Source organism: Diachasmimorpha longicaudata, chromosome 5 (genome assembly GCF_034640455.1).
Source record: "Diachasmimorpha longicaudata isolate KC_UGA_2023 chromosome 5, iyDiaLong2, whole genome shotgun sequence".
NCBI lineage: Eukaryota > Metazoa > Arthropoda > Insecta > Hymenoptera > Braconidae > Diachasmimorpha > Diachasmimorpha longicaudata.
In genome coordinates, this window is record NC_087229.1 from 8,281,846 (window position 1) to 8,305,379 (window position 23,534).

The 23,534-nt window shown below is 37.0% G+C and overlaps 4 protein-coding genes across 13 annotated transcripts; 2 read left to right on the forward strand and 2 right to left on the reverse strand.

Moving 5' to 3' along the window:
- Nucleotides 1–68: 68 nt before the first annotated feature.
- Nucleotides 69–5,689, reverse strand: LOC135162518 (lipase 3-like). Of its 3 annotated transcripts, none has more exons than XM_064121105.1 (8): nt 5,252–5,689; nt 4,911–5,073; nt 4,210–4,411; nt 4,037–4,151; nt 3,438–3,834; nt 3,236–3,320; nt 2,320–3,001; nt 2,113–2,248 (listed from the first exon to the last, which is right to left on the reverse strand). In XM_064121105.1, the coding sequence occupies exons 2-7, from the start codon at nt 5,043–5,045 to the stop codon at nt 2,685–2,687; spliced, it is 1,251 nt and encodes a 416-aa protein (XP_063977175.1). In that variant the 5' UTR covers nt 5,046–5,073; nt 5,252–5,689; the 3' UTR covers nt 2,113–2,248; nt 2,320–2,684. The 3 variants fall into 3 exon arrangements, with proteins under 3 accessions (XP_063977173.1, XP_063977175.1, XP_063977174.1); XM_064121104.1 differs by having other exon boundaries at nt 5,167–5,252; XM_064121103.1 differs by lacking the exons at nt 3,236–3,320; nt 3,438–3,834; nt 4,037–4,151; ... (1 more) ...; nt 4,911–5,073; nt 5,252–5,689 and adding exons at nt 69–859; nt 1,100–1,187; nt 1,279–1,675; nt 1,737–1,851 and having other exon boundaries at nt 2,047–2,248; nt 2,320–2,688.
- Nucleotides 5,690–6,685: 996 nt separating this feature from the next.
- LOC135162429 (lipase 3-like) lies at nt 6,686–9,063 on the forward strand. The gene is made up of 6 exons (XM_064120885.1): nt 6,686–6,925; nt 6,997–7,198; nt 7,394–7,508; nt 7,570–7,966; nt 8,058–8,145; nt 8,522–9,063. Exons 1-6 carry the CDS (start codon nt 6,794–6,796, stop codon nt 8,821–8,823), a joined length of 1,236 nt encoding a protein of 411 aa, XP_063976955.1. The 5' UTR covers nt 6,686–6,793; the 3' UTR covers nt 8,824–9,063.
- Nucleotides 9,064–16,195, reverse strand: LOC135162425 (pyruvate kinase-like). Of its 2 annotated transcripts, XM_064120874.1 has the most exons (5): nt 16,061–16,182; nt 13,269–13,304; nt 11,406–11,750; nt 10,005–11,209; nt 9,064–9,382 (listed from the first exon to the last, which is right to left on the reverse strand). In XM_064120874.1, exons 2-5 carry the CDS (start codon nt 13,293–13,295, stop codon nt 9,370–9,372), a joined length of 1,590 nt encoding a protein of 529 aa, XP_063976944.1. In that variant the 5' UTR covers nt 13,296–13,304; nt 16,061–16,182; the 3' UTR covers nt 9,064–9,369. The 2 variants fall into 2 exon arrangements, with proteins under 2 accessions (XP_063976944.1, XP_063976945.1); XM_064120875.1 differs by lacking the exon at nt 13,269–13,304 and having other exon boundaries at nt 16,061–16,195.
- A 69-nt stretch (nt 16,196–16,264) lies between these two features.
- LOC135162426 (transcriptional adapter 2B) lies at nt 16,265–23,226 on the forward strand. Of its 7 annotated transcripts, XM_064120879.1 has the most exons (11): nt 16,265–16,410; nt 16,875–17,020; nt 17,113–17,187; nt 17,331–17,428; nt 17,617–17,676; nt 17,758–18,117; nt 19,334–19,563; nt 19,687–19,918; nt 20,472–20,521; nt 21,215–21,518; nt 21,953–23,226. In XM_064120879.1, exons 3-11 carry the CDS (start codon nt 17,181–17,183, stop codon nt 22,055–22,057), a joined length of 1,446 nt encoding a protein of 481 aa, XP_063976949.1. In that variant the 5' UTR covers nt 16,265–16,410; nt 16,875–17,020; nt 17,113–17,180; the 3' UTR covers nt 22,058–23,226. The 7 variants fall into 7 exon arrangements, with proteins under 7 accessions (XP_063976949.1, XP_063976947.1, XP_063976948.1 ...); XM_064120877.1 differs by lacking the exons at nt 16,265–16,410; nt 16,875–17,020; nt 17,113–17,187 and having other exon boundaries at nt 17,315–17,428; nt 21,953–22,105; nt 22,180–23,226; XM_064120878.1 differs by lacking the exons at nt 16,265–16,410; nt 16,875–17,020; nt 17,113–17,187 and having other exon boundaries at nt 17,315–17,428; nt 21,953–22,105; nt 22,183–23,226.
- Nucleotides 23,227–23,534: the final 308 nt, after the last annotated feature.

Sequence of the window (23,534 nt, forward strand, 5' to 3'; positions counted from 1 at the left end):
AGACGACGAAACTATTTTCGGCGAACACAACGGGGATGAGTATAATTTCTCGTTGTGACACAATCGTGTTTATTTTTTTTTTAGGATCGCCGTAATGTTATGAAAGACGTCATTGTAAGAGTCTTCACGACGATTATGGATTAATTCCTTAGATACAACACGCACGGTACATAACACTCGAGAGATTAATGATTAATGTGTAATAACATTTTCTTTTTTTTTCATTTTTTTTTCTATTCGTGATAAATCAGTTAGTTTTCTATACCAGTATTTGAATATGCTCATTGGCCGGATTTAATTGTCACGTACATTTTTATATTGGTAACAAAGTGCCTTAGTTGTTAATTATAACAATAAAACAACATATTGTTTACTTAATTAACCGAAGTGTTTGGTTTATCTTTTTTATTGAAATTATTGCAAGTATTGTTTTCAGGAAATTGAATTACAATTATAAGTTCAATGAACAAAGGGAGGTTGCATCCAAATGTCATCTTCATTAATACTTTGAACCCTGAACAGTGACAGAGTTAATCTTCAACTCGTTTCCCAAACCCACGAGGTTCTTCGAGAATTGTTATCATGGGTTTGTAGAGGATTTCCTCGACATTTCTAGCACTGGAAAAATCCCTGTGATTGAATTTTTTATAGCTAATAATTTCATAACGTAATTCGAGATCCAGAGGAAGTTTTTTGATCAAATTTTCGGCATTTTCGAGAGTAGCTATCGGATCGTTCGGTGCCTCGAAAATGATCGTGGGTGCTCTCACATTGCTCAAGTTGTACTCCGCAGCATCCGTTTCATCGAAAGCTCCGCGATTTGAGCCTATTGCCCACTGTTTATAATGTCCAAAGTTCCCTGTAACATAATTTCCAAGTTAATTTTTCGAGTAGCGCGATGTAAATTTGGTGTTTCAAGTTATTTCCGTTCATAATTTTTTGTCGAAGTTATTTTTATAAAGTCAATCTTCCAAAGTTATTAAGTTATAGAGCCTGATTGATCGGGCTTAAATTCAACACGGACTTTGTTCTCATGACTTGGAATTCGGTGAAATGTCAGAATTTTTTCCAAGCCTAATTAAAGATATTGTTCGATTACCCAATAGAACGTGCTGTCCATAATGTTGTATTACCTTCGCCGAAGTACCTGCTGGATAGTGACAGAATAGGTATACTGCCTCTTCGTTCTGGAAGGAAACTTAAATTGGCAATTGACCCTCAATCAAACTTATCACAAGAAAATTGTGTATATTTTGGAATATTTCTATGGCTGCTTACGACGTCAAATTGTTCGCGATCCTCCCCCAGCAGTATCTCAAATGGAATTGCACATATTCTCATTGTTATGGGGTTTATCAAACAGAAATAATGAATAATGGCGGCCGGAATAATGCTCTGAATTGGAAATTCACTTGCTCTTGGTAGCAAAATTTTCACGAGTGAAGCCACGATTGCGAGAAGAAGTCTGGTGAGATTCCATGTCTTCCAGTAAGAGACTGGAGCAAAATGGATGACAACTGTTAACTTAGAATTGTACTCTGGTTTATCAGCGAGCAGTATTAGAATAAGGGTGGAACCGAGGGAGTGACCGATGTAGGACAATTGTGGCTGTCCTGTGGTGGCAATTATGTAATCGAACATTGCTGGTAAATCCCGAAGTGCATAGTCATCCATACTGTCAACAGAAACGATCATCATTCACTCATAAAGTGATGTAATTTATCTATTTGGAATACCTAAAGTCCCAGAAGACCGAATCATCGGTTGAATATTTTTTATGTCTGCGACTGTAGTGAGTCCCTCGCACATTACCGATCCAAACATCGTATCCAGCGTCAGATAACGAATAAGCTGAGGGGAAAGTTGTAAAAATCAGTGAGGACGAAAGGTGTTTGTAGACTACTTTGTAATTATCCTCGTAAGAAAAAGACTCGGAGAAATTCATTGATAGACCTCTCTCTTTTGACATTGCTCATCGAGCCTACTAGCTTCAGAAATATTGTAGACTATTAAATATGAAAGTCGGTTAGAGGATAGAAACTTTACCGAGACTTCTGCCTGGACCAAATAAAATATAAATATCAGCAGTAGCGCCCAGACCAGGTTGCAGATAAAATGCACGACTTTTTACTGTTTCATTGAGATGCGAAGGATTCGGTGGGATTCGAAATAACGAAAGGATGTATCCATCTTCAGTGGTAACATTATGCCATTCTACCTTGCGTCCATGCTTCTCAATCAGGCCCAACTATTCAAAATAAATTCCATGAATTGTCAACCAACTCTGCGATTATTATTTAATTTCCCTAGTTAACGTACAAAGTCGAGGGCGTAGAACCTGGTCCCATTGGCCTCATTGTCACTCCGAAAGTACTTCGTTCGAAGATCAAATGATAATGTCGATGAATGGAATAAAAATATGATTATCACGTTAATCATCCTGTCTTTCATAATTTTTTGAGATTTCATTTCAGTTTTCAATTCGGCAAAAACTTTCAAAAAAATGTGCAATTTTATTTTTAAAAAATTATCACTGACACTCTTGGATCACATGAACATCGTTCAACAGCATTAATATAAGTAGAAACATTAAAACTACCATTTCACCTCTTCTATCACTGCTCTCTGAGCATTTCTTAAAACATACATAAGCATGCACTAAGTTAAATAAAATAAAATTGCGATCACAGTTTACTGAATCCCGCCTGAGACAAAATTTTCAGTAATTTCGAGTACACGAGCTTGTCGGCGTTCTTGGCGAGCATGAAGTCACCGTGATTGAACTCATCGCTGTCAACTCTCTCGTAAACCAATGGAGTATCACTAGGTAGTCTACTGATTAGGGTCTCGACATCATCCGCTGTCGACAGTGGATCATTTGGGGCGTGGAAAATCACGGTTGGAGTGACGATGTTCGTCACGTTGTAATCGGGTGGTTCTTCACTTCCGTAAACATTGAGATTTAAGGCCTCAGTTTCGTGTTTGTATCTTCGAAAGGTGCCTGAAATACGCGAGGAATATGAATCTCAGTGACCATATTTCATTAAAAAATTCATTAAGAATTTAAAATTAAAAAATTAAGTTACACCCCATTAGAATTGAATTCAAGTTTTGCTAGATATTCATCATGACTCATCAGTATAATTCAATTAATGAAGACTTATGAGTGCCTCTCATTAAACTGAATATTGATAATAGGAATAATTATTCAACAACAATTACTAAACTAAATTACCAGTATCCACATGCTGGATATAATGATAATAAGTTTTCGCAGATATCCCAGCTGGATAGTAGCAGAAGAATTCCGGTTCAGTATCCTGCAAAGAATAGTTCTCCATTTATGGCAAATAAGTAGAGGAGGAGGGGAGAGACATCCAACAAATTCGCGAAATACTTTTCCATTGTCAATTAATTTTCTGATGAATTGCACTTACGACTCTGAACTGACGACTCGGTCCAAGAATGAGATCATAAGGGATGTAGCACAGATCCCTCGTGAAATCATTGATCAGACAGAAATGCTTGATGATTCTGGGGAGGACAACAGCCTGTGGTTGAAACTCGTATGCTCCGCGGGGCGACATCATCCTCAGGGAGTGAGCCAAACTGGAGATGAAGGTCCTCGTGGGGTTGTGACTGGTCCAGTAGGACACTGGGGCAAGCAGGATCAGTGTGTCCAATTTGGCGTTGTACTCTGGCTTCGCTGAGAGGAGCATCAGGCCAGTTGTGGTGCCCAGGGAGTGACCCAGAAATGTTATTCTGGGTTGTTTTGTCGCTTCGAATACGTAGTCCAGCAGCACTGGAAGATCCATGAGTGCATATTCGTCCATACTATCGAGAAGATAGTCCTTTTAATTCAATAAATTAAATGGGCAATGTTTCATGGAACACGCAGGAGAAAATTAATTCTAATATTAATTAATTCTATATAATTAATTCTCTGAAATACCTGAAACTTCAGTGAAGCCATAGTCCTGAAAAAAGGCTAAAAAAATTTTACAAAAATTCTACAACTGAAATTGAAAGCTCATACCTAAAATTCCAGAATTCTTCATCCTCGGGTGACAAAGTCTCATGTTTGCGACTGTAAGAATTCCCACGAAAATTTCCGATCCACACGTCGTACCCAGCATCCGCGAAAGAATAAGCTGGACAAATATTAATGAAAAATATGAAGAAAGAAACTAGGACTTTAGAAAGTTGTACCTATGCTCCTGCCGCGTCCGAATATCACAAAAATATCTGCTGTAGCCCCCAATCCATGGGCCATGTAAACTACCCGTCTTTTTTCAGTGGCATTGCGAGATATGGGATTTGGCAATATTCTGAACAACGTCAGATGGTATCCATCGTCTGTGGTGACGTTGTGCCACTCTGCCTGGTATCCTTGGATGTTCGCCATTCCGATCTACGGTATTTGAAAAATGCACGCACTGATGGAGAGCTTTTTGAGTGGAACATATTTTCTTAGATAAAGAAGCTCATGATTAAACAATCAACATCTTCAAGAAGAAATTTCATGTCTTTCTTCCATTACAAAAATAATTCAACGTTTTCTGTTACGTATTTGGAGTTGCGTCAGAATATAAAAAATTTAATTGAATTGAAGTAATTCCATTTCTTTAGTTCTTAATTTTTTCATTAATATGTACATGTCGATATGTAATATACAATTAACTATAGTTCAATTGATACCTGATATTTTTCAAAGATCCTCACTTGAAAAAGGGCTTTAAAAATATTAGAGAAAAATGGTCTCTAAGATCTATAACATGACGTGTTTCAGGAAGAATTTATTTTCTTTGGAAAATTCTTTTCAGAATTTCCCAAGTATATTCCAAAGACAAATATTTTTCTACGCGTGATACCAGCGTTCGGCAATCCTACAACACATTCATATAACTCACAAAATCAAGAGCGTAGAATTCTGTGCTGATGGCCTCATCGTACGTTCGAAATTGTTTAATTCGAAAATCGAACCACAACAGCATGAACTGAAAGGCGCCAAAGAGCATAATTGTTTTACTGGGTAAAATTCCCATAATTTCTGAAGTATACACTCCTGAATAACTGAAAAAATAGTTTCCTCAAAATGAAAATACAGGAATTCAGAAATAATAGACAGATCCTTCACTCAGTATCACTGAACATTGTGGCTATTACCCGGAAATTTGCTTATGTATGTGCTATTATGTACTTTCTACCCAGACTGACGGATAGAAACTGAGAGGTATTATCTACAATATACTTTCTATATGCCAATATCGTGCAGATGAAGGTGGGCTGATAAATAGGGGCTTTTAAATATTCCGAAGACGAGTTTTCAAGTATTTGCAAATTTTGGGGGAATGTTTACAGAGTTTATGATACACTGGGGATGTGTTGGCTGCGGAGCTTCTCTGAGGACTGGGTCTCGCGATGCTTTAAAATGTCGTCTGCCTTCTTCGATTAAAATATTTTTGAATATTTGTGCGATAGTTAATTTCCAACCGAGGACACTTGTCACTATCTCAATCATTTGGTTGAACGGGTTATGCTCAAGGCCACATTTTGGTCTATGATTGTGTCATTTACTGAAAGTCAGTGGTTGGCAGTTTTCTATAATTAATATATGTTTATTTTATTTATGGAAAATAACTTTTAATAGAGAACTCATAAAAATATATGTTTTCTTTTGAAATATTATTAATATTTTTCGAATATTGGCGAGTTCATTTTCCTTTCCTGATATTAACAAATAATAACCCGATGAAAAATAAATAACTAGATAAATGAAAACATACTCATTGTTGTTAATGTTAGTCTTGATAAGCAACTGCGGACTTTTCGTCGAACTTTCTCAGTGTATTTCTCAATTCCATTAAATTTTTCCATAGGCGCAGTATCTCGATAATTTAAATAAACAAGTTATTGAAAAGATCGATATTTCATTCACATTGATAGCCAAGGTCGTGAGTCTGGTTTTTTCGGGAGTCCGGAATATTTTGAAAAATAATTGGGATGCAGATGAGAACTTTGTTTGAAGAGGTTTTGGTTCTCGAAAAATAGATAAAACAAAAAATCCATTCTGCCAGAGATGACATTATTTACATGATAATGATGTCAGTTTGTTGTAAAAAATGCCAAGTCTTCGTCATTCCACTCATCACTGCAGCTCATTGCGTTTCCTTTCTTTATGATTTCATGCCTCAAACTGCCCCATGCAGTTTACCCTCCCCATGCTACCCTAGAAAATACTGAGAATTTGATCCAAAAACATTCCCCAGATCTTAAATTACATTGTGAAATGATTAGCAATAACGCAAATCAACCATAGGGATTTGGCCGCGTGAGAGATGTAGCGGACATCCGGTACAAGCCGCTGCTCAAGATCCTTCAAGAGTCTCGTGGCTGTGAAAACCTAATCGAGAATTCATTCTGTCATTGTTTGGGGTTTATTACATTAAATAAAAATGATATTGAGCAAACATGTTGACGTTTCAGTAACGTTGCCATAAGTTTTCAGTAGGAATGACTTTAAATTCACTAAGAAAGTTTCTTCTTAATTTTAAATAATTTTACATTGAAATTTACGATCTGTCCTCAGGGCTTTTCCTAGTGATAAGCATTGTTTACTTTACAAAAATAATTACTGCCATTGTGATAACATAAATGCCTAAACGTAAACCAATTTATAGAAATGTCTTCAGTAGCAATGTCAAACCGTAGACAATAACGGTGTCCTTGTTACGTATAAAGTGGATGTATATCGTACATTTTGCGCAAACTTGAATATTCTTAAAATTTAACAATGTTTAAATGCTCCCAGATAATTATTCCAATTTTATTTGTGCTCCTACCAGCAGCAGCATTTGATCTTCGAACTAAGTACTTTCGGAGTGACGAGGAGGCCAAGGGGACCAAGTTCTACGCCCTCGACTTTGTACGTTAACTAGGGAAATTAAATAATAATCGCAGAGTTGATTGAAAATTCATGGAATTTATTTTGAATAGCTGGGCCTGGTCGAGAAGCATGGACGCAAAGCAGAGTGGCACAATGTTACCACTGAAGATGGATACATCCTTTCGTTATTCAGACTCCTACCGAATTCTTCGCATGTCAATGAAACAGTAAAAGGTCGTACATTTTATCTGCAACATGGGATGGGCGCTTGTGCTGATATTTATATTTTACTTGGTCCAGGCAGAAGTCTCGGTAAAGTTTCTATCCTCTAACCGACTTTCATATTTAGTAGTCTACAATAGTTCTGAAGCTAGTAGGCTCGATGAGCAATGTCAAAAAAGAGAGGTCTATCAATAAATTTCTCTGAGGCTTTTTCTTACGAGGATAATTACAAAGTAGTCTACAAACACCTTTCGTCCTCACTGATTTTTACAACTTTCCCCTCAGCTTATTCGTTATCTGACGCTGGATACGATGTTTGGGTCGGTAATTTGCGAGGAACTCACTACGGTCGCAGACATAAAAAATATTCAACCGACGATTCGGTCTTCTGGGACTTTAGGTATTCCAAATAGATAAATTACATCACTTTATGAGTGAATGATGATCGTTTCTGTTGACAGTATGGATGACTATGCACTTCGGGATTTACCAGCAATACTCGATTACATACTTGCCACCACAGGAGAGACACAATTGTCCTACCTCGGCCACTCCCTCGGCACCACAATTATTCTAATACTGCTCGCTGATAAACCAGAATACAATTCTAAATTAACACTTGCCATCCTATATGCTCCAGTGTCTTACTGGAAAACATGGAATCCCACCAGAGTTTTTCTAGCACTGACGACTTCATTCGCGAAACCTTTCCTACCAACTGCAACTGAATTTCCAACTCCGACCATTCTTCCAGCGGCCATTATTCATTATATCTGTTTGTTAAACCCCTTGACAATCAGAATATGTGTGATTCCAGTGGAGTTCGTGCTGGGGGAGGATCGCGAACAAATAGATGTCGTAAGGAGCCATAGAAATATTCCAAAATATACACAATTTTCTTGTGATAAGTTTGATTGAGGGTCAATTGTCAGTTTGAGTTTCCTTACAGAGTGAAGTCGTAGCATACATAGCCCTCTACTATCCTGCTGGTCATTCAGCGAAGGTACTATTCCATTACGGACAGCACGTTCAATCGGGTAATCGTATAATGTCTCTACTTTTGCTTGGAAATGTAAAATGTATAGAGAATAGAGATAGATTTATAAGAAAAATTCTACTGCTAGTACGATAAAAGGAGTGTTACGTAGCAGGCAGAACATAAAGCTAGTGCTGACGCTGAAAAATTAGTCGACATGAACGTGAATTTCTATCACAATTTTCTGGGAAGCTTCAAAAATTTTACCAGAAATTCCGAGAAGTTTGACCTTAACTGCGATGAATTTTTTTTTAATCCAAATATTCTGGAAGAACTTCATAAACATCCCTCTGACAGAATATTTTGAACGTAAATAACGTGAAAAACCACATTTACATCACGCCCCCCGGAAAAGTAACTTGGGAATTATATTACAGGAAAGTTTGCACATTACAAAGAAGGGCATGACGGGGCAGACTTGGAGTACAACCTGAAAAACATCAGAGTACCCATGATTATTTTCGAAGCACAAAATGATCACCTAGTTCCCCAAGGAAATGCGGAATATTTACTTACACAACTTCCTCCGGATCTTGAATTACGTTATGAACTCATTAGTCATAAAAAATTCACCCACGGGGATTATGTCGCTGCGAAAGATGTCGAGGAGATCCTCTACAACCCGATGCTGCAGATTCTTGAAGAGTCTCATGTGTTTAAGAGAAAAGTTGACGATTAATTCGGTCATCATTTGAGCTTGGTGGCAAAAACTGAAACCGTAATTACAAAAAGATGTTGACGTTTTAGCAATGTTACCCGCATACCTTAGCTTATGAGAATATCTTCAATTATCCAAGTATAATATTGTTTAAATTCAAAATATAATATATACATTTATTAAAAGGACGTTTCTGGGCTCGTCGTTAACGTGATGGCCCTATCACCAATGGAATTGGTAAAAATAAAGGAATCTATACTATTTCTTCTGTGATTCAATAATTTATTTAATTATAATATCACCAACCATCAGTTACAGATCTCAATGTATATTCTCTTATTATCATCCGCAAGCCCTATAACAGTGACATAATACTGAAACTAATGTTAGACAGTTTTGGATATTCCAGTTTTTGAATGCCTATGAATTGAAACAACGTAATATAATTATTTATTGTTCTCTGTAGCGTATTGAACGTAGAGTATTCACTGCGTTCCTCTTGATGGGCTCATTGTTGCTCCCTAATGTGTCCTTACACTCAGCAACACTCCAGCTAGTGTATCGGCCTTAGTCGACGGTCCTAGAATTTTTTCAAGCAAAATTTCCACTCATTACCTAGTTTATTAGTGTAAAAATAGCCAGAGGAGAGGCGTTTATTCGAGGCTCTGTATTAGAATAGAAAAAATGTCATGACCATGCAGAAATAACGACACCAGCAGTTGTTTCATTTATTAATTAGTTAATCACTATGAGGCAGAAGGAAAATGCAGTTATAGAATATTAGAGCACTGAAAATTGCCACTATGTAATTTAATCAATCACTAAACATTGGAAATGATCACCGCCAACCCTTGTCCTACGTCGCCAATTAAAAACTACAACTACAATAATTAAAGAATAATTAACCGATTACATCAACATAAAAAAATTCTACAGCTAATAGATACTCCAAAACATACAATTTTATTCGGAAACGAATGCAAGCTATTTAGAACAGATGGCAGATACGAATTTTGCGCGGATAATAAAAGAAGAATAACACATGCAAAGGTGATGAGAAGTTGTTAGTTGTAACTAAAGATTAATTGCGAAGAGTCTCTGATATTTATTCAGAGTTCCCTCAGATGAGATCGTCAAAAGAGTCCTCTTCACTAGAGAGCGTACACACAGACTGATCAATAGCAAGCTCATCCTCTACGTACACAACACGAAGAGTGTTTGTGAAGCCAGAACCCTGCTTCCATCCAGTCACCACCACAACAGTGTCTCCAGTCTTCAAGAAGCCACGATTTTTTCCGAAATTGAGGCCATACTGGACACGCAGGTCAACGTCCTTCAGCCAATCAGCGACTGGTGGTTCAGTATAATGAAGGGGCAATATTCCACGATAGAGATGTGCCTGCCTGGCGACCTGATGGAACCTAGTGACAGCGACGATAGGACAGCGTGGCCTGTACTTGGAAATGAGATGAGCAGATCTGCCAGAAGTCGTGATAACGATGATAGCTGTGGCGCAACACTTGGCGGAGGCCTCAACAGCAGCAATGGCAACAGCATGAGTAGCGTCAATAGGAGGAATGGCCTTGCTCTCGAGATCGTTGAATAGTTGTCGATGCCATATGGCAGCCTCGGCCTCCTTGCATATATTGGCCATAGTGCGAACACACTCGAGGGGATAGTCACCCTTGGCAGTCTCACCAGAGAGCATAACACAATCAGCACCATCGAGAATGGCATTGGCAACATCTGATGACTCGGCCCTCGTTGCCCTTGGCTTCTTCACCATTGACTCCAGCATCTGGGTGGCGCAGATAACAGGCTTTCCGACCTTGTTGCAACGGGAGATCATGCACTTCTGCGCTAGGAATACCTTCTCCGGGGGAATTTCAATTCCAAGATCACCACGAGCCACCATTATACCGTCGGATGCCTCTATGATCTCGTCGAGATTGGTCATTCCCTGCTGATTCTCAATCTTCGATATGATCTTGATATTCTTTCCCTTGTCACCGAGAATTCCCCTGATCTCAGTTAAGGCAGCTGCATTCCTGATGAAGGAGGCAAAGATCATGTCCACCTCCTGTTCAACACCGAACTGAAGGTCGGACTTGTCCTTCTCGGAGACTGCTGGCAAATCCACTGGAACTCCAGGGAGATTAACGCCCTTTCGGGAGCCCAGAGTGCCACCGTTCTCCACAGTAGTGGTGATCTGTGTGGGCGCCACTGCTGTCACAATCAGGGAGATCAGGCCGTCATCCACAAAGACTCGATTGCCCACTTTCAAAACTTTGGAGATATTTTCGTAGTCCACCCAGACGGTATCGCCATTGCCTTTTTCAGAGTAGGCTTTGTCTGTCGATAACTTGAAGGTCTGACCCTTCACCAGCTCAACTTCGGCTGATCCACCCTGAACAAGACCGTAAGACATGTTATTTTTTTCCATATTGTATTCTTTCTGAATTAATTTCGTAGATGATGATTTTTTTATGGTGAATTCATTTTTGCGGCTGAAGCATTATTCAATTGATAAAAGTGTCCAAAACCCAAAGAAGAATTAAGATAGGAAAAGATGCTTTGAAAATCTGGTGAAAAAATACACTTACACCTTCCAAAAGACCAGTACGAATTTCCGGCCCCTTCGTATCAAGTGCAATAGCAACAGGAACATTGACCTTGTTCCTCTCGGAGAGATTCTTCTGCGCCTGTCTCACATTAGCAATAGTCTCAGCATGATATTCATGAGAACCATGAGAGAAGTTCATTCTAGCGATGTTCATGCCGGTCTCTATCATCTTCTCGAGCATCTCCACGGACCTTGAGGCCGGTCCAATGGTGCAGATAATGCCAGAGAGACGGTAGAAGGCCGCACGAGAGTCACTGTCAAGGGCGCACATGTGGTCGAGATGACTTTGCTCAGTCTGAGCTCTTGGAGATTGTCCTGCTGCCATCTGCAATGATTGGAGGATTAGTCTGGGATGGGCCGTGATAAATCTAACGTCGACACAAAGTTGTACTTGTTGAATTGAAATTCACTTAATAGTAATAATTAGTGAGAGGAGAGAACGATGGGGAGTGAGTCATGTTGAGAGGGAAAAACTTTTCATTTTGATTAATTTGTCTGCAATACCTACGTGAGCTGTGGGAAAAAGCAAAGCTCTTGGCCATAAATCGATTGAATTATTCATTGATTCCGTGGCAGGAGACAAATCCAAACGATTGATGGAGACTATTTTGAATACATTTTTTTGGAACGAGTGATTTTGAAGATAAATATTGAGAGCTATTTAGTTTCTGTTAATTGTTTGGAAATATATCTGTAGCTACTGGCATTCGAAAACGTCAACAATATGACGATTTGTTTGGCAGGAAAGGATCGATGAAACTCAATAGTCGAGTCCAATTTACAAAATGGATTGTTGCAGTAAGTTTCATGATTATTTGCAATAAATCACATATTTGAAGGCCAGCCTTAGAGTTGACTTCTTTTCAGATATATTTACAAAAATAAATTGAAAATTCTCCCTCAAATATTGAAATGTCAATGAACTAGATATGACAGAAAGAGGTCTTCTACATTTGGGCGGAAACGTCAAAAGGTTTGTCACGTTCAAAACAATCTAAAAATATTATTTGGATTCACTCCCTTCCACGACTCTGGGACTGCATTAAATACATCCGTTATTGTCACTGCCATGGCCTTCCTCTAAACTGTCTGTATTAAATCTGGCGCAAACCGGAAAAATTCAACTGCTCATTTCGTCACACCACACAGCAAGAGGATTTCTCCTGACAAGAGGATTATTTGGGTCCGTATTTATCGGTTCATTAGCTATCAGTCAATGAATAATTCAACAAGCATGAAATTCAAGCACTCTGCAATCACACTTTCGCAGATATCTCCAAAACTATTGATTTCATTAAAAAATGTGAGGACAGCTTTTTTGTAGATCAAAAAGTTGTCATCAAAAATGTCATTAAACATTTTTCCTCAGATCTCATAGTTTCGGAGATATCCGCGTCATTATACTTAACAAATGAAACGATTAGATAATTGGAAAGGTCTACAAGCTATTTGATAACACCAAAGGAATCGCAAGCAATTACATAAGGAAAAAAATGATTACTTGAGGGAAAATTAAATAAATTAAAAATAGACCGCTAGTCCAACGCCAGGAGGTATCGCCTAGGTGAAACAAAAATAGAACCATAGGAGCTCAAAAATGTTTTCTTACCGCATCACTCTCACAAATCAATAAAAGACAAGCTGCTCAACTAAATCCAAAATAATAAACTACTTTACAAGACTGGCAATTAAATAGCAAAATCAATAGCAACTGCACAATAACAATGAACCGAAGAACGAAAACAAAATTAAGAAATTTTTCTTATGGCTACAAAAAGCAACAAAAGTAGAAAAAGTTGAATTCTTTTAAATAAAATTTTTGTTTCTTTCGTTAGACTGATACCTTATCGTCGACTGTAATCCAGACCATTTTGTTGGGCTGCGTGAATAAAGGGGAAAAAATACGAATTAGTGACGCGTTATCAGAATTTATAATTTTTATTGCATTATTGAATTTATTTATATTGAGTGAAGAGATATTTTTCAAACGTAATATTTTATTTACAGAAGGATTTAAGAGTCTTATCATTCGAATTGTTCGTACTTCGACTGCGTCGTCGCAGGTCCAACGCTAGTCTGAGACCTTGGTACCTCTAAATATACTAATAACATATATTCATCACCTCGATCTCAATGAGCATTGTTTATGGAGAAAAAATAAGTGACGACCATGACATAATATTTATTATTAATACTTTCACTTTTTATTATTTTTCTAAGGATTCCAATGTTCGGGGGATACTTTGCAGGTGAAACTATTATTTGGGAGTAAGATTAGGTGATCGGTCAATGCAGGGTGCTGTTATTTATCCGATTAAGCCATTATTCAAGATGAATTAAAAACCGTCGAATGAAGAATATCCAAGGCATTCAACATTTTTGTAGAGATCATTGGTAATTCAATCAGTTCAAACATACGAAAAATTGAGAAAAAAAATTATACTTATTCGGTGTCATTTAAATTGTTGTGCCTAAATGAACAACTGAAAATTGTATTGTTTAAAAAGTAGTCGTAGAAATTTGACCGGAAATAAAATAGTGAAAGTACTTGGATATCCTTAATTTCAATTAAGAGCCCGTCGATTTAACGTGCTAAGAAACACAAAACAAAATTCTCAAGTATCTCATCCAATCGAATGAAATCCACAATTCGATAAATTTCATTTGACTGGTTGAAAAAATTTGCGAAGTGTGAAATTGAGGAAATTATGTAATAGTTCAAGGGAAGAAGCACCGATGGACTAGATGGTTAGAGTGCAGCGACTTTTGTGAAACTTGTGACACAGGCATATGACACTAGAAGCGAGCCTTGAAGGCCACAAAATCAATGGCGCGATTATGACGTACGATATCAACAGTTTTTCAAATAATTTGTTATGAGCTCTCGGTTTATCTAGTCAGTGATAGTGTCTTATGAATCGGCATATCGAGCGCTTCTAATATCGGGAGGTTACTATGGGTTAATCGAATGACCTTCAATTTGGGTTTATCATCATTGAGTAGATGGTAATGAAAAGTCAAGGATATGAATTTTTCATATTTTTAGAAAGAGATAACGGTTCAATTGCATTACAATGTTTTGATTATAGATTTATCTCCGAAAGAAACGATCTTAGATATCAGTACCATTGTAATCTTGTGGGTCTTTGTATTTCCTTATTTTCCACAAGGGTATCTATTGAATTTTATCCATTATCAATTAAAATGCAATTTATTTAAAACGATCGATGATGGTAGGATTTTTCCACGAGCGAGGTTTCCACTTAAAATTCTTTTCCAAAACCGTTAACGAGGGTAATTTAATGGACTAAGAATCTAGTAGCATAAAATTGATGAATTCATAAAAATGAAAATAAAATCATAAAAAACATATAACCAAATAATGATCACAATTCATTAATCACTACAGTATCATTTGCTATGTAATAAAAATTGTATCAGACAATAGATCCGATTGTCATGCATGTGAAAAAATATATAAAAATAACACGTAAACAATCGCTAGCAAACGGTTAGTCCCTTGTGACAATTCCTATTCTATCAGCAGAATGCTTTTGGAATACTTCTTTTCATTTACCGATCTATTTTCCATATTTCACTCATCCAGATAGTGTAACGTGGCCGAATGGTTAATTTATCAATGTTCTTTTCTTGTCATGAAATAAATGAATGCATTTGCTTTTTGTTATTCAATGTACCTTCAAATCCCAAGGAGAAAGACCCAGCTTGTCCTGTACTACTTAAATAAATAAATCCACCCTTCTATTTAATTTATTGTCTATTTCCCACAATAGTGTTCTCTTCACTCCCATTATCTTGATTTTTTTATTATTATTTCTCCACTCGCAGTTATATTCTGGACTGGACATGAACAATTAATACCAAATAATCTCAAATTAACGTCCTGACGCAGGTTTATGACCCGAAATGAGTTAGACGTCAGAATATTTTTATATTTTTTTTAAATCATCTGGATGAAAATACACATGTTGCCCTGAGGAGCCAAGAAGATTTATTATATTATTGTTGTTGAGAAAATTTTGAATCTCTTGTTTCTTCCCCACATTTTATATTGCAAAAACCATTCATTAACTATCTCCATGTGGATATTACTGAATAAATAGATAAACCGTAGTAACAATACCGACAAAAAAGTGACTGTTTGAGGTAGATTACGGATGCAGCGGAATGTCGGATGTTCAGCGGTGCGGGCGTGCGCGTTAGCACGTGAAACAACCATTACCATCACTGCCCGGGCACGTCTGAACTCCGTGACAATTTATCAATTTTTTTCCACGAAAAAAAATAGTCTTTGCACCTCTCCACCCATAAACCAGATTATCTCACTCCATGAGCTAGTTTTGCGACTCACCGAGGGCTTGGCAAAAGCCGATTAAGCTCGTGCGAAACCTTAACGGTTACGCTATCGATTATCGCAACGAGAAAAATAACAATGGGCAATAAAAAAAAATAGAGGACAAATGTAAATGCAACGACTCCCATCGCCGGAAGCGAAAAAGAAGTCAGAATGACAAGAATAAAAATAATTAATTAGAGATGAAGGAGAAATTGTTGGTATCGGTGATCTACTGGAGCTGTCGCGGGCCCAACCGGTGATTATTGTTCATAATTTACCTTTACAAATCGTTGATTAGTTGCAGAAATTCGGAAACTGGAACGAATAAGTTGTACTACCAATATGAAGTGAACAAGATGCCGACGTAGGAGTAACTGACAGCGACTGCTTCGATCTGAGGACAACGAAGGTCAATGTAATGGCGTCGCCGGCTTTTGATAGTCGTCGTCGGCCAAGGGAGTCCCCGACTTACCAATGAAGCGGTGAGCGCGAGGCGTCCGCCTGTGGTGCACAGAGGTCACTACTTATGTTGGATTTTTAACTATTCAGAGAAAGTTAGTCCACCATTTTTTATTTTTCAATAGAAGGTCAAAATAAACCGGGTCCATTGCTTCAAAAAAGTTTGCAGGTAATATATATCAATCATTATCTATGGCATATTAATTAATTAAAGAATAGTATCCTGGTATGACCGAGTGCATATGCGTAAGAGACCACTGAATGCGGCATATCAAAGAGCCTCAGTTCTGGGGGCTCGAGTGACCCCAGACTAGAGGAGGTGCGCCTCCATGACAAGGGAGGGCACCGTTATCTCTTCGTCGGTACTAGGGAGAATCGGTTAGGGGAGAGTCACACATCATGAGGGTTGTTTAGGGGAGGGTCACTAAGGTGAAGGTTAAGGGTCGTAAGAGGCGGTTAGGGGACTCTAATGGACCACAGACGTAAAGCGCATGACTTTCCATCAACAGTTTTAATTGGATTGTTGGCGCCCATTCCTGGTGAATAACGACAATCGACATCACAAACACGACGAGAACATTCCAGAAAATAAAATCCCCCAATTCCAAACTAGTAACTTTACGTTGTCTCTAGTTGTTTGGCGTTTACGGGACTGTACGAAGTGTAAAATCCCTAAGGGCGGTTGGCCTGCGCATGCGTAGTGCAATCCTAACACTGCACTCATAAACATTTTTGTTTCAATCGAATCCACAATCACCATTGGATTATCTCGTTGAAAGGTAAATGGCCCTAACTTATTCCATAAATACAATATCCATGTAAATTATTCAAATTCCATTGAATTGTCTCCATTAATCGTCTTTATTCCCAGGATTACGTGACTCTAGCATGCGGTGACGTCACTCATAGACTAATCTGAACGAACGCTGTGGAACGATAATGGCGGGTACGTGTATACTCGTGAACCGAGGCAGAAGCCATTTGCAATTTTTTCTGAAAAATTTTTCCTTTATGCAAAAAAAATTTACCATATTTATAGATTTATGGAATTTGTTCATAGCAATTATTACCTTATGGCTTTTCTTTTAGAATTGTACGCGAAATACAATTGCACGTACTGTCAAGAGGACATTACGGGCTTGCGTGTAAAATGCGTCGAATGCCAAGAATTCGATCTCTGCTTACAGGTGAGTTTAAACAACGCCATATGACACGATAGTCACATGACACTCACGCCCAATCCCCTCTCCTCATATTTTTCCTCCTTCTTGATAGGATGTTTGCAATTTCTCTCAATCTATTCAAAAATTCAATTATTCAAAAGAAATGAAATAATAAATATTACCTGAGATTTTACAATTTACATGTTTTTTAGTGTTTTTCTGCTGGCGCCGAAATTGGGCAACACAAGAACAACCATTCGTACCAATTTATGGTAAATATATAACAACTGAAATAGAAAAATACGCCCGGTTCACCATCTTATATTTTATAATTATATTTATTGTTTTTACAGGACTCTGGCACCATCAGTATATTCAGTGGACGAGGAAATTGGACAGCACGAGAGCACCTCCGATTACTGGACGCAATTGAACAATTTGGCTTTGGTAACTGGGAAGACATAAGCAAACATATCGAAACACGTACTCCCGAAGAAGCCAAGGAGGAGTACATGGCGAGATACCTAGATGGAAACATCGGTAAACACACCTGGCCACCAACAGAAACTTATAAACCAAATCTCACGGATCAAACAAGCTCTGATCATGGACCACTGTCACCTGATCTGACATCTAGACTCCCTCCCTTGGATATAACGCCCGAAGAAGCTGCACAATTGGGATATATGCCTCAGAGAGATGATTTTGAAAGAGTAAATATGTTTTTGCAATCTGTATTTTTGTAGTAGGATGAACGCATTAGGTACATTGTACAAAGCTCGATGCAGTAGGCACCACCTTCAGGCGTACCCTCATTTTCGAAGGAAACATGAACAAGTCCTTACGTTGAGGTTGTCTAGGCAATGTTTTTTGGTTTCGGGGTTAAATGAACTAAGGGGTCTTCCAGAGGTGTAACGTGATCTAATTGGCTTGTCTAATTACACATAAAATATTCTTGTTTTCATGAAACTCAAATGCTGACGTACAGTAATGATAGTCAATTTGGTCATGTAACCCCTCTGGCAAACGGACTATAATCACACGTCCAAAATATTTATTCATCTCGAATTCTCACCGGACATTATTTCAATGTTGAAAGCATTATATTTTTTCAATCAGGGGGGCCATATTGTAAAGAGCTGCCGGAGGTGGCGTTGAAGTTTATAAAATCCATTTCAATATGACACTACTGAAATTTATCCTTGTGTCTTTTGTTAAATGTTATTTGTTGCATTTTAGAACTGCCGAAAGTGTTGCCTCTACACATAATTTCTATCCCAATTATTTTATTATACATTCATTTGCATCACCGTCCAAATCATGTTGAAATGATTTTTCTACTCATTATACTCATTTTCTCGTTTTTGCATTACATCCATATACATCATTATTTTGAAGTAGGCGAATACTGCAACTGCAAATAAAAGGTATTCACCACTGAAAGAGCAAAGGTTGATGAAACTGAGTCTTTGAAAAAAACTTTCTATGCGGAATGCAAAAACGAAAGAACTACGAATTGAACAAAAAGCAAATTTCACGATATATTTGAGATATAAAAAAAAGCACATTCTTTTTTTGTAATACTTGCCTGTAAAAAAAATTAATGAGCTGCAAATTATGGCATGCAAATCATTTTACACCAAAAAGGTGGGAAATGACGTCTTCGATGTACAGAACAAAATGGGCTCAGCTAAACTTTTTCTCCATTTTTTAGGGTCTCCATTAATTTCAAGAGTAGCTCAATAGCTATTCCCAAGAACCGAAGACTTCCAATTTTTACCTTGTTTAAACTTCAACAAAGTCAAACTGCAATGGTTAATATTTTCAATGATCTCAAATATAGGTGAATTATGTTATAAAGTTTTATCATCCATTAAATATAAAATTGCTGTGACAGATAATTATAAACTGTTCCTTTCCATTTTGTAGGATTATAATCATGAGGCAGAGTCACTAGTTTCTTCACTGTTCTTAAATCCAGCCGAAGATGATGACCTTGATATTGCTCTCAAATTGGCCCACGTTGACATGTACACAAATAATTTGCGAGAACGAGCAAGAAGAAAACGTGTAATTCGTGATTATCAACTAGTATCGCAATTTTTTGCCTCTTCGAGGAAGGAAAAGGGCATTAAAAAGAGGCAGAGTAGAGAAGAAAAGTAAGAATACTTATGTATAATACTGTATATTATTAAAAGAATCTCTCAGCGAACGATATGGAACTATCCTGAGAAATAGTGATACGTGAGAAATCTTGATTGAATATTGAAAAATTTTTCCAGAGATTTTAGAGAACGTCTGCGTGTATTTGCTCAGTTTTACACAGCCCAAGAGTATGAGCAATTTTTAGCAAACTTGGAACGGGAGCGTGAACTAAGATTACGACTCTCTGAACTTTATCGTTACCGGGAAAATGGAATAACAAGACATGAAGAGTGCACACACTTCGAACAAGTAATGGTGCAAACACAGGGCTCAACAGAAACAGGAGATCACTGGAGTGACAAGAAATCTGTAAGTAGATGTTTCTGATAAAATTGAGCGGGAATGCACTACTGTTTCAAATATTCTAAAATGGAAGAATGAACTTAACGGATGCTCTTTGAAACACGTTAAATAATATGTTGAAAAAATAGAAAGAAATTAAATAGAAGAGAGTCCGTAGAGATCATTTTTCTCTGTAGTTTACCTCTTCATCATCAACTGAGCGCATTGTAACACAACTTATTTTCTTATTCAAGCCCAATGAATTACTTATGGTCCTTAAATTCTAATTGCAAATCATAAAATAATAAATCCCCTCAATTTATTATTTTGCTTTTTCATCATCAGCTTCCGACAACATGGCAACTCGTTGAACTAAAGAAATTAACAAATTAATGAACCTCCTCAATTGTGGTAGTAGAAAAATTAATTGACTACTTTGAAATGAATTTTTTTATTTTGAAAAAACAGTTACTAACATAAACTTTTCTCACAAACATGCTTCTGTTCACTAATTCTATTATTTGTGATACGTGTTGCCAGGCGTTTGTGAACAGATTGTATCAGTTTGCATTTCACTTAGGGCAGCAGTGGGCCGTCCACACCAACACTCCGCCACACCTCAAAAAGAAGGTAAGATGTTTAATTTTGTTTTGCTTGTCATACCAGGTAATCCTAATAATATTGACATTCAGTATCGATTGATCACAGACTCTATTTCATCAATTTTATCGATCGGAGCACGAAAAATTCATACACAACCATCATCAGCCGACATTAAATTGGCTAATAGCTCTTGCAGAACCATCATACTGGATAAATATTACAAAATTCTAAATTTTCTGTCCTTAAAGAAAGCTACATTAAAAAAATATAGATTGAGTTTATCAACTGCCAAATGTCTGAGAAATTAAGAAAAAAATGATAAAAAGACATTTTGAGAGCCGAAGATTTGTCTCATTTTGGTGTTCATTGATCATTTTTATCTAACTTATTTCAGAAGAATTGATGAAACGTAGAATTTTTGTGAATTCTAATTATTCTAGATAAATCAAGAGTAGTATTCTACAGAGGGGTTATTCTCTTACGCAGGTGCAACTCAATAATTTTTCCATCAAATACTTTTTAGTGAAAGCATACCAAAATAGCATAGAGAATATTCCACAAGCTCCATTGTTATTCTCAATAAACTATTAAAACACCTCAACGTTTTTGGTAGGTAACAATCTCCGTCCCATAAATCAATCAATCAAACGATACCCAAATGAAAAATATTAAATTATTCCTGATTTTGGCGGTGTGGTCCGATAATTATATGTTTCACAGAGACGAAGAAAAAAATCACTCTTCCATCGACCGAAAGTACATGTCAAAAGAATCAGCCAGCAGCTCCAAAATAGTCAATCACAGTCGGACGACGACTCAAGCCAATCAGCCGGTGGAGCTGGATAGCACATCGAATTATTTAGTACAAAAATCTGGTGGCTCATTATCAACCAAAACGTCAGACAAAAGGGACATAGAGGTGGAGGCTGCAGCTCATCTGCTTACCAAACAGGAAAAGTCCTTGTGTCTTCAGCTTGATCTCAAGCCCACGCAGTATTTAACGCAAAAAACCTTGTTGTTGCAAGTAAGTGCACTCTATAACATTTTCATCGGTAATATCGAAGTATTTAATATTCTACCATTTATCAATTACTTTGTGGAATTTTTTTCCGTGGAATTCAAAATAATCGACATGACGTAAAAGCGTAATGTTTTTCACGCAATTAATACACAACACCAGATTCCTCGCGTTAGAAGTTGGCACAGCATCGACTGACCACAAATTGTTGTTGAACATCTGCGAGTTAAAGGTCAACAATACTATAATTGCAGAGCCAGGGAATTTCCATAGAACATTATCTTCCACTTCTAATATTTTTGAAAACTTGTAACATTGTATTTTCATTTCTCTGCATTTTGTAATTAATATTGTAATCACAAGAATGGAATTATCATCGAAAACAAACGAAGTGTTACATAGTATTATAAGTGAAAATTTAATTGTTGTTTTTTTAACAGGAATATCTGAATGGTAATCGAAAATCTGCAATAATTCCTCAGTCAGAGCCGGAAAACAGGATTCTTCATTACCTCGTAACGAACGGTTGGATTGCAGCCAATTAATTTCACTCATACGTCACCCACCTCAAGCCGAGTAATCCTTACCTCTAAGTGAGACCAATATCAGCTTGATGAGCTACAGTAATTAAATCATAAGAACAATTAATTTGAATTTTCCTCTGCAGCAGATTTTCAAAAAAAACATAACTGAGGTAGGAGTAAAAAATGGGTAGAGAAGAGTTCGAAACTTCAATAAGATACGTCCGGGATTGTGATTAAGGATAATAAGGAGACAAATAAAGGAGAAAAACAAAGTTGTGATTTCAATTCTGCGGTGGAGGCAAACAAAGTGAAGGCTTTTTATATTTTTCTCGAGTACCATCGATACGAAATAAGATCGATTTCTGGTACTCTTTTTTCCCTCTGTACTCCAATGGAGATGATGGATGATGGATTGCAACAAGGAAATGACCCCTAAAAAAACTCACGCTTATTAAATATTTAAATACAAACTAAGTAGAAACAAAAAAAATTTCGTGATGAATTGATTTTATATTCTATTGAAATTCAAATGCCAATAGATTTACAAATAAGTAGTGATGACGATAGTCATTGTGTACAGCCACTCGACGTCAAGATTGTATATAAATTGTACAATGAAATATTAGTTCTAATTGCTAGTATAAATTTTAATTGTAAGAATTCCCCAAATACTTTTATGAAATTCGTTTATAAAATTCATGTGTAAATGTTTGGGGTAATTCAGCGATGGAATGAGAATCTTCTCGATGTTAATTGAATCAGAATTTTTCCAAATCCATTATTGTGTAATTAATCAATGGTTTTTAGCTATTTTTGGTCCCTCAAATTTTCATTGTTCTGAGACTGGTAATTAAAGTAAGCTTGTATGTATTCAAGCGGTAGAAGAATAATGAATGTCATGATGTTGCAATCGCGACAGTACCTGAATGAGGGAAGGGTGTTCATAATATTTAATGTTAGAACAAAAAGGGAAAAAAAATCATGTATCATCTATTTTGATCGATCTGAGAATGACACTTTCAGCCAACAATCAGATGTATAAACACATTAAATGGATTCAGAAATTCTAATTATAATAACACAAATTGATGGCCGATTTGTCTTACTTGCTGTAAGATTGATTGGAAATTGTGAACCAAATTAACTTGTTGTATAGAATGATTGAAATAAAATCGACATGTGTCATTTGACCGTAGTATTTTTCATTTTTGCAAAAAATATGATTAATTAGTTGAATCCCTCAACCATGATATATGTTTGGATACCAGTGCAGGAGTACCGGAGGATTTTTTTCAGCACAAGGTCGGGGAAAGAACGGTTTTTCACGTCGGTTCTCTCCAATACCGCGTGACACGTGTGAAAAATTGTAAATTCCCGACGAAGTATAGACAATATTGACATTGAAAAATTAATAGGTAAAAGAACTAATGAATCATTTGCTGAATTATTCATGTTTTCCACGTAGATGACTCAGCCTCAGGCGTCATTATCCGACTTT